The 10,603-nt window shown below is 38.8% G+C and overlaps 1 protein-coding gene across 1 annotated transcript; it reads left to right on the top strand.

Moving 5' to 3' along the window:
• Positions 1-443: 443 nt before the first annotated feature.
• On the top strand, positions 444-10,449 carry TNFSF18 (TNF superfamily member 18). The gene is made up of 3 exons (XM_007084016.3): positions 444-687; positions 6,982-7,012; positions 9,916-10,449. The coding sequence occupies exons 1-3, from the start codon at positions 529-531 to the stop codon at positions 10,260-10,262; spliced, it is 537 nt and encodes a 178-aa protein (XP_007084078.1). The 5' UTR covers positions 444-528; the 3' UTR covers positions 10,263-10,449.
• The last annotated feature ends 154 nt before the right edge of the window (positions 10,450-10,603 follow it).

Genomic DNA, 10,603 nt, shown 5'->3' with positions numbered 1-10,603 from the left:
CTAGTACTTCAGTTGTTTACCAGAGACTATTTCAAAATGAACATATTTTATGTGTAAGAAATTGATAAAATTCTTTATTTTTTCCAAACCATGTATCCTAGCCTCCCTAGCTCCCCAACTCCTGCCTTACACATACATAGTATCTAGAACATGATAGGACTTGATCTTGAACTTTATTTCTTCTTATAAAAGTAATTTTCCTATCTGAAAATAATTTGTAATGCTGTACAGCACTGTACTTCCTCATGCTTTAGGAAAGAATTTTTTTCCTCTGAATGTTCCTTGTGTTGGTTTTTTCATCCTGCCTGTGTTGGCTTTAAGCCTTCTGTTCCTTTCAGTGCATTTGGTCTGGTGCCAAACGAGAGTCAGCACTTAGCCCAAAAGTATCATTTTCCAGCACACAGAATCAGAAGGAAAACCCCGCCTCTTACACCCACTACTAATTACCATACCACAAAACTGACTAGTTGCATCACTGGCCCATCACTTGTGAATATCTGCTTTCCAGAGCTCTCATTCCTGCAGAGAATGAGTTTGAGCCACATGGAAGACATGCCTTTAAGCCATTCAGGCCCTCAAGGAACACACAGACCATCCTGGAAGCAATGGTTCCTCTACTCAGCCATAGTTATTTTGCTGTTTCTCTGCTCCTTCAGTACACTAATTCTTACTTTTCTTCCACTCAAGGTAAGGAGACAATAGTACCTAAGGTTGCTTTTTTTTTTTTTTTTTGGCAAGTCTAGTTATTGTCATTCAGTATTGTTAGAGCTAGTTGGAAGAAAGAGACATGTGGGTATAGATAATGTAAACAGAATTTCAATTTTGTCATGTCATATGGCTTTTGAGGTTTACCTAAATATTTTGAAATGAAAGGTTTAGAAAATGCTAAATGTTAGCTGCATTACTGAGTTAGATAGAATCAATTAAATCAGTCAATTGACAGATGCCTTGGAATATTTTCTCCTTTTCTGGAACTCTGCTAAGCCCTCTTGGTGGAATAAAGGAAAAAACAAATGCTTGCTTTCAAGGAATGGGATGCAAGCTATAGCCTTAATGAGGGGAAAGACATAAGACAATGGAAGACAGAACAAGGTAAGTGACAGGTGGCCAGTGCATCTTTATGGAAGGAAATGGCACTGAACTAGGAGTAAGATCTGGATTCCGGTTCTAAGCCTCCCTAACTCTATGAATTTAAGAAAGACATTTAATCTTTCCAGTTCTCAGTTTCTTCATCTGAAAATTGGTGGTAGGAGAATGGATTTGTTCATTACAATGCCCCTTCTAGCTATAAAATACAGTGATTAATAATTTACCTAAGGGTAGTATAGAACATAAATGCTTTAGGAATTCAAAATAGGGGACAACGATTTTGGGCTAGGGTGATCAGGAAAAGTTTCATGGGGGAAGGAGAAAGCACATTGCTGTTTGGGAAGCCCCTGATGTTTATCAGAAATTTCCCATTGAGCTCCAGTCCAAGTTGTTGGTCTACTAAAGGAAATGGAGATATATTAGGTTCTTCTTAGCAGTTTTACTGACTGTTGACTACATAGCACTGACCAAAAAGAAAATAATAAATTCTTTATTTAATTTAGGATTTAACCCATTTCTGGGTATATCTGAAGATTCTGGGCCCTGGAGAGAATAAGGTAGTATATGCCTATCTAAGAAAGGGCTAGGATATGAAATTAGTGCCAGTGGAAACATTTTTCTAAGGAGATTGGCCAGTGAAGATTTCAGAGATAAGGTTCTACTGTTTAAAATATTTGAAAGCAATTGAGAAAAGATGCAGGAGGAAGCAGTACATGGTAGTTGCTGTTGTTAATTTAGTTAGGACAAGTGTAGCTTTGGCCAAATTTTTACACAGTAGTCCTTTAATCTGTATTCCCTAACTGTACACAAGGGTATGCAACAGAGGCTTTCTAATGACATCGCTACCTTCTCCAGAAATGTATCAAGGAGAAGCCTGAACTTTCTGGAGCAGTGAAGCTATGAGCTGAAAGAAAAGAACTGTCAGGAATCCTGAGTGTTATTTCTGAAGAAGGGGAAGGGTGTGAATAGCAATAGCTTAACTTTGGAAACACTTTATCCCTCTAGAAACCACCTCAAATTTTAGCCAGAGGACCCTGAAAAACACAGGATATGTTATAGGTGTCATCCGTTCCTGCATGTAACTGGAGAACCAATGCTGGCTCTTGCAAAGACTAAGAGGAAGTCTAAAAATGCCAGCAGCACCTAGGACACCTCTTTCCAGAACTGAACTTGACCAATCCCATGTATTTAAGCTCTGATTCTCTATCCTAGACAACATGCATCTTCTCAATGAAAGGTTCTGCCTGTAATGAAATAGTCCAGAATTTATTTCAAATTTTGGAAAATTTAAAAGGTTTTTAGGATATTGTCCTGATTGGATGCCATAAAGGCTTATTTCCTATAGGAAAAGCCAATGGCCTAGCTGACAGTGCAATGATATTAACTCAAGTATTCCACTTTCCGCTTGCCTGTGCTTCCCTTTCCCAACTGGCCACAAATAAGTATCTTAGGAAAGGAGGTCTGAGTGGCTAGCGGATGATGAGTCATTATGAGGTGGCTGCTTTCACCTCTTCACAATACGCATGAACCCTGGAGTGTATTTTTGGTCTCCACTCTAGTTTTTATATACAAAATCCCACTTTCCAACTTCTCTAGGCACTAATCCAAAAAGTGTTAGACAGGAAGATTTGCTCCTTTTAGACCAACAGAGGTTTCCTTGGAAGAACTTTTTTTTTCTCCCCCCACCCTTTCTTTCAATGAAATGAAGGAAGCTTCCAAAAGGGGAAATTGCGCTTGTACTTAAAAGCAGAATAGATTCTATTTCCAAATGATAATCTGGTTGTGGTTGGCTTATAGAAAGAATTATTATTTTGGCCATTTGAACCCAAGCATTTAAATCTGGGCTTAAATCAAAATGAGATTACAAGAGCAATTGATCCTTCTAAGCAAAAACGAATTTAACTCAATGGAAAGTCCCATATGCTTCTTATAAATGGATATTTACCCCTTCTAAACCAGAATTACAAATAGAAACTACCCCACAGAGTACTGGGGGTGAGACTTTTGAATTAGACAGGTTGTTTGGAACTCAGCATAGCTTCTTATCAGCAGCATGACTTTGGGCTAGTGTTACTTAATCCCTCTCAGACATACTTCCTCATCTGCAAATGAGCATGCTACTTCTTATCCCATAGACTTGCAGTAAGGATAAATGGGACAGTATAGTGCCGGACCCATAGTAGGCTCTGAATAGATTGTAGTGATTAATATCTGCATCCTTATTATTGACATTCTAAGGAAGATAAATTTAAAAAGACTTTTAACAAAATGGATATTCCTTGCTCATCTATTTAGTTTCTTCATCTAAAGACTATACCTTGTTGCCAAACAGATGATTTTTGTGATTAGACAGATTTTCATTTGTGGCAATAGGGAATATCAGTGATGGTTTCTGTAGTACTGAGTAGACATTAAAGCGGTCCAAGTAGAGTATCCAGGATTTCAGTTTCTGGCAATTAATTTGTCTGTGGCCTTAGGTTTCTCCACACACTCATTATGCATGACAGTAGACACCACAGATATGATCTGTGCCACATATTTTGGCACTCATTTATATTTAGATTGCTACCCAATTGCCTCATGTGTGTAATCCTGTCTTTCTAGAAAGATTATAAATTTCCTAAGAGGCAAGGACTATAAGTTACATGGTTCCCTTGCTGACAATGCTAGCTGGGAATATAGGCAATTCAATATTTCATTCAATTTTTTCATTACAATCAACATCATTATCAAAATAGCTAATATTTAATGAGCAGGACCAGGTCTGTCTGGGCAAAGCCCTTCATAACAATTATTATATTTAAACCCATAAACACTCTCAGTAAGCTAGGTGCTATTGTTTCCATTTTATAAATGAGAAAATTGAAGATAAGGGAATCCCTATCACATGCCTATCATGGATCAAAAGAAGCTGGATTTCAGCATTTTTTTTCTTTTTTTAAAAAAAAATTTTTTTTAACGTTTATTTACTTTTGAGACAGAGAGAGACAGAGCATGAACGGGGGAGGGTCAGAGAGAGGGAGACACGGAATCTGAAACAGGCTCCAGGCTCTGAGCTGTCAGCAGAGCCCAACGCAGGGCTCGAACTCACAGACCGTGAGATCATAACCTGAGCTGAAGTCGGACGCTTAACCGACTGAGCCACCCAGGCGCCCCTCAGCATTTTGTTTCTAAGAAACACCAAAAGGAGGATGGAATAATTGCAAGAGCAAACATAATTGTAGGAGTCCAAACTTAAAAAAAAATTTTTTTTTGATGTTTACTTATTTTTGAGAGAGACAGAGTGTGAGTGGGGGAGGGGCAGAGAGAGAGGGAGACACAGAATCCTAAGCAGGCTCCAGGCTCTGAGCTGTCAGCACAGAGCCCGACATGGGACTCGAACTCATGAACCACGAGATCATGACCTGAGCCGAAGTCAGAGGCTTAACCGATTGAGCCACCCAGGCACCCCAGGAATCAAAACTTTTTGATTGCATCTCCTTAGCAACAAAACAAAATGTTTTTGAGTATAATCCCAACATATATGCTAATTTATTATGTTATATATAAATACTAATTCTATGTATAATAAAAAGATGCACAAAATGGAAACTCATAAGAATGAACTGAATAACATGCTTTATATAGTTTCTTCACAGTGCAAAACTGTTTTGCTTTTGTCAAAATATTATATTTAATATCTTAATATAATATAAACATTTCTAAAGTAATTGAAACAATATTTTAACAGAGTAATTTGATAAATGTGTTTCTTTTATTTTCTTAATCTTAGTTTAAAATGTTTTGCGACATAATAATTTGAAGGTTATATTCTAAGTTAATTTACCTTGATTCATGATTTTGACTGTCATAACCTATAGTTCCGCACTCTCCTCACCTGGACTATTTCATTCCTTTGACTTCTCTTTAAACAACCAATGTCCTCCCCCTTCTCTCTCTCACCTGAAAACCTGAAAACCTGTCTCCAGGTTCTATAAGAAAATTGAAGTAGGCGGGAAGGAAGTTCCAAAACTTCCCATCGTACCTACCACTTACCTGTATTTTTTTCCCATGTAGAGTGTGCTTCCCTCATGGCACTGCATATGAACTGTTCATGTGCCTATCTAAGGCCACCTCTGATCCAGATTCTGTCCCCTCTTACCTACTCAAAGACATTGCTCTAACAATTATTTCCTAGCTCTTACATTCTACCTCTTGCCACTTCACTGGAACATTCCCATCAAATGGCAACAGATAACCATGTTGTCAGTTCCTTCATGTTAAAACAAAACCAAAGACAAGAAAAAAACAATAATCTCTCATCCCCACCTAGGCTCCACTCAATTTTTCTCTTCTCCCTCACAAGAAAATTCTTCTCAATTTCTCTTTTCTCATTTAGACTTAAATCCACTTTAATTAAGTTTCTGTCCTCATCACATTGCAGAAACTACTTTTGCCAAGAACCCCAATGACTACTATGTTGGTAAATCCATCAGTTAATTGCCTATCCTCTTCTCACTTGGCCCATCAGCAGCATTTGATACAGCTGATCACTTCTCCCTAAAATACTTTCTTCTCTTAGTTTCCAACATCACACTTTCCAGGTTTCCCTTCTGACTCACTGGTCTTTCCTTCTTAGTCTCCTTTGCTGGTTCTTCCTCATTCCCTGACCTCCAAGCATTGCAGTGCTCCAATGTTCCTCTCTATCTATACTCACTGCCTCGACAATCTTACACAGTCTCACGTCTTAAAGCATCACCTAGAAGCTGAAGATTCCTGAATTTATATCATCAGAACTCCTTAAATTCCATTCTCATAGGTCCAAATGCCTACCTGACACTCCTACCTGGATATGTGATAAGCATCACAAACTTCATGTGTCCAAAAATGAACTCATGAGTCCTTCCTTTGTTTCTTTCTCTTAAATCTTGCTCATTCCAGTGATTAGCAGCTTTATCTTTTCAGTTACTCATGCCCAGTATCTTGGAGTTATCTGTTTTCTTCTCATTATCTCATCCCATATCCATGTCAGGATAGCTAGCACCTTGGTCAGAGGCACCATGCTTTCTTGCCTAGATGATTACAATGATCTCTTAACTGGCCTCACTGCTTTTATCCCAGCCTCTCTTTGCTTTATTCCTACCATAGCAGCCAGAGAAATCCCACAAAAGAAACACGTCCAATTATCTTTGAGTTGACTCTTAAGCACTTTGCCACAAGGAAACCAATGAACTTTACATGGTACAAAAAAAAATTTTTTTGTGGTTATACCTTATTTTTCTCTTGAGTATTTTAAGGGCTTTAGCATTTAAATACCAGTATTTATAGAATTAACCACACTGATGGGTTCTTGTAGCAAGTAAACTGTGGTATGCTGCCACAGTTTGAAACTGAAGTCTCCTCATGGTATCTCAGTAACCGTAAATGGCGTGATTGTCTGAATATTAAATGAAGGTGGTTTTACAAATCTGCATTGTGAATATTTCTATGGTTTATTAAAGATAAAAATAAACACAACTAGGAATTTTATTATTTTCTTCTCCCATGTCAATGGGCCACCTGGTACAGTGACTGGAGTGTGAAGACTAGTGTTTACAGACAATTTCTGTAGCCCAAGAGGAGGAGAGTCCAAGAGCAGATAGTTGTCCTGTGGGCATAGGTTAGGTGGATGGAATGAGACCTCAACTTTTGCCGAGAAGACCCAAGAGGGCAGCTAGGTAATGGAAGGGAAAGGACAGAACCGGCCATCTACAAAGGGAAGCTGAGGACAGGAGAGACAAAGTGGAGGAAAGGATTTTTTATATGGCTAGGGGAATGAAGTTGGCTTTAGGATCTGAAGCTCTAAATAAACCAACCAGTAAAGCCATGATATGGTCATTGTCCTGACAAATTCCTCTTTTTCTTCCTGTACAGACTGCCAGTGAGCCCTGCGTAGCTAAGTTCGGTGAGTAACCTGTCTTGTGTACCTCTGTTTTACTTTTCTTAATATTTGATACAAGAAGGAAGCCTGTATTCTATTTTATTCATTTTTCAGCTATTTATAGCTGCTTATCAAGTGCCAAGCAGTTGTCTAGTTGCTGAGACTTCAGAGATTAACTAGGCAGACAAGTCCATGCCTTGATGAAGCTGACATTCAAGGCCACATCTCTGGGCAGGAATGTACATCACTCTTACAGGCCCAGAAACATGAAATCCAGGAATCTACTTTTAATTCTGTGGTTTTTCAAGAAACTTTTTTTCCTAAAAATTTCTGTGTTTTAATAAGCATAAGTTTCGTATTTCTATAACTTTTCCCTGTGACAAACTCAAAGTTCTGCTCACATACCACATATTGCCAGTGCCTCGTAGAGTGTGTGTAGGGTGCCATTTTTGTTTCTGAATGTACAGAGAAGGGATGGAAACTAGGGAAATGGCCACTCCCCTTGTGCCCTTCTCCTCACCTTTCAGCTTCCAAGCCACTTTCCCTTATAGAGACCTGGGATTTGCTAAGAAAACACATTACAGTTTATAGTTACACTGAGCCTTAGGGTATTTCTTAGCCTACATACAAAATTGAAAGTAAGTACATTTGGATTATTTACATATTTCAAGCCAAATACATATTTTCGGCTGAGAGCAGAACATTTCTAGTGTTAACTGTAATCCTTGTTTTCCTATACAGTTCAAATTGCCAGCCTTCCCTGGTTTGTGAGAGTTAGGGAAGCTCTACTTGTCTCTGCCTTTGTAATTTGTTTTTATTTTTTTTAATGTTTATTTATTTTTGAGGGGGAGGGGAGGACAGAGAGAGAGGGAGATACAGAATCCAAAGCAGGCTCTAGACTCTGAACTGTTAGCACAGAGCCTGATGCGGGGCTCAAACTTGTGAACTGTGAGATCATGACCGGAGGCGAAGCTGGATGTTTAACTGACTGAGCCACCTAGGCGCCCCTGTTTTTGTTTTTCTAGTGAATGGAGAGGAAATAACGATATGTTTGAAATTCCTTCTTGATGTGATAAAATGTTAAGAATATCACATGCTGCTAATAGGTGGCCTCAGGGCTAGTGGCCCCTGTAACAGAACAAGAGAACCAGGGGCACCTTTTTGCAGTGACTTGCCTATTGTCTATTGCATATTACAGGGTCCTACACAGCAGGAAGAAATTTACTAGGCTTTGGACTCACTGGAGATACAGAGGCTTTGCTTCTTGTTCTAATAGCTCTCCTTTATTCTCCTTTAGAATCTGCCCTCAGAGCCTTATAGCAATCATTTATATAAATAAGAATTTAAGTCAATGTGTGATCTCTCCCAGAGTGCTTTCTTATCAAGGTGTCTTTCTAATTATGAGATAAAGGCTTCGCCCTCATAAAAAATAAGTTATGGAGAATTAGGGACTAGGCCAAATAAGTATTTTGAATGATCAAAACACATCCTGGGGCTCTGAAATCACACTACTGTGCTAAAACAATTAACATTAAGAAAATATGTAAATTCTACTTATACCTATGAAAATACGTGATCTAGTGTAGACTCTTCCCCACCCTCCACCCGTGACAATATTAAACTAGGAATACTTACATTTAAACAAATAATTTTCGGGGCGCCTGGGTGGCGCAGTCAGTTAAGCGTCCGACTTCAGCCAGGTCACGATCTCGCGGTCCGTGAGTTCGAGCCCCGCGTCAGGCTCTGGGCTGATGGCTCGGAGCCTGGAGCCTGTTTCCGATTCTGTGTCTCCCTCTCTCTCTGCCCCTCCCCCGTTCATGCTCTGTCTCTCTCTGTCCCAAAAATAAATAAAAAACGTTGAAAAAAAATTTAAACAAATAATTTTCATTTATAAACTAATGAATTTACCAGTAGCTGTTTTTGAAGAGTTGGATAATGATATCCTATGTAGATCTTGGGTATATACCCTAAACTAAAGAGAAGAGCCATAATTTAGACACAATGCACCTAATTCAGGAACATGGATGTATCATTCAATCAGTAAATATTTATTGAGCACATACTAGGTCCTAGGAACTCTTTTAGGTGAAGATATAGCAATGAACAAAATAGAGAAGTACTTATTTTCAAAGATGTTATCTTCAAGCGGGTATAAGATAGACAATAAACAAATGAGGAACTTAATTCATAATACATTAGATGGTGATGTACCTTCTGTGAAGAAAACTAAAGCAGGATGAAGAGAGAGAATGACAGGAGAGCACTCTTTTATATAGATTGATGAGGAAGATCTCATTGATAAAGTGATACGTAGTATGATAGTATTTACATAGAAAAGCATGAATATGTGGGGTGCCCAGGTGGCTCAGTTGATTGAGTGTTGGGACTCCTGATTTTGGCTCAGGTCATGATTTCATGGTTCGTGGGACTGAGCCCCACGTTGTGCTGTGAGCTGACAGTGAAGAGTGTGCTTGGGATTCTCTCTCTCTGCCACTTCCCCACATGTGCACACATGTGCACTCCCTCTCTCAAAATAAACAACCATTAAAAAAAAAAAAGCAAAGCATGAATATGCATCCTGGACTGCCAATTGGTTATCACAATCCTGGTGTGTGATTCTACTCTCCCTTCCTCCTCTTCTCTTTCTTTTCACAAATACTTATTGACAAGAGATACAAATGTCACCTAAAACTTAACACATCTTTCTGTTCCAAATCCATTTCTTTAGAACTCCCCAAGCAAGAGATACACTTAGGATTTGTAATATCTCTAAACAAGGAGTGGATATTTAAAATATTAAAATTGTGGTTGGAGAGAACTAATGTGGACTAGGTAAAGAAACAACTTGTTAGGTGGGAAAGAACTATAGTCAGGAAAGGAATGAAGTAACTATGCCCTCTTTTTTCTCTTTTGTAAATTTCTTATAGGACCACTTCCTTCAAAATGGCATATGACATCTCCTAAGCTTCCTTGTGTGAATAATACAGCTGATTGGAACCTGAAGATACTTCGGAATGGCTTGTATTTAATTTATGGTCAAGTAGCTCCAAATACAACCTACAAGGAACCAGCTCCCTTTGAGGTGCGGCTATGTAAAAACAAAGACGTCATACAAACTCTAACAAACAACTCTACAATTCAAAATGTAGGAGGGACTTATGAACTGGATGCTGGAGATACGCTTCATTTGAAATTCAACGATGAACATCAGGTTCTTAAAAATAATACCTACTGGGGGATCTTATTGCTAACAAATCCCCAATTTATCTCCTAGAGACTCAATTTGGTCTCCTCATCATCTTTAGCACATGCAGAGAGGCTGATGGGTGGGTTGAGGGAGGCAGATTTTCAACACACACAGTTTGCCTGCGTGCACAAATCAGCATAAACAGAACTCTTGTCTGCATGTGAGTTTTCATCTCTCAAGCTTAACTGAAGACAGGCCAGAGACATTTGATTACCCCCGACATTGGGTTGACAAAAACACTTTACTAATCCATGATAAAGGACTATGGGTAGCTCGAGGACAGAAGCTTCTCAAAGAGTCTTTGTCTAATTCTTAAATCCTTGGGTGAGAAAATTGTCTTATATCCCTGGGAATCTTAACTGGTATGC

Source organism: Panthera tigris, chromosome F3 (genome assembly GCF_018350195.1).
Source record: "Panthera tigris isolate Pti1 chromosome F3, P.tigris_Pti1_mat1.1, whole genome shotgun sequence".
Lineage (NCBI taxonomy): Eukaryota > Metazoa > Chordata > Mammalia > Carnivora > Felidae > Panthera > Panthera tigris.
Note: the sequence above shows the minus strand (reverse complement) of the source record. Positions and strands in the feature narration are given on the sequence as shown.

Coding starts and splice junctions, on each gene's coding strand:
- TNFSF18 (XM_007084016.3), top strand. CDS start 529: ATGAGTTTGAGCCACATGGAAGACATGCCTTTAAGCCATTCAGGCCCT. Junction 688..6,981: donor TTACTTTTCTTCCACTCAAG/GTAAGGAGACAA, acceptor CTTCCTGTACAG/ACTGCCAGTGAGCCCTGCGT. Junction 7,013..9,915: donor GCCCTGCGTAGCTAAGTTCG/GTGAGTAACCTG, acceptor AATTTCTTATAG/GACCACTTCCTTCAAAATGG.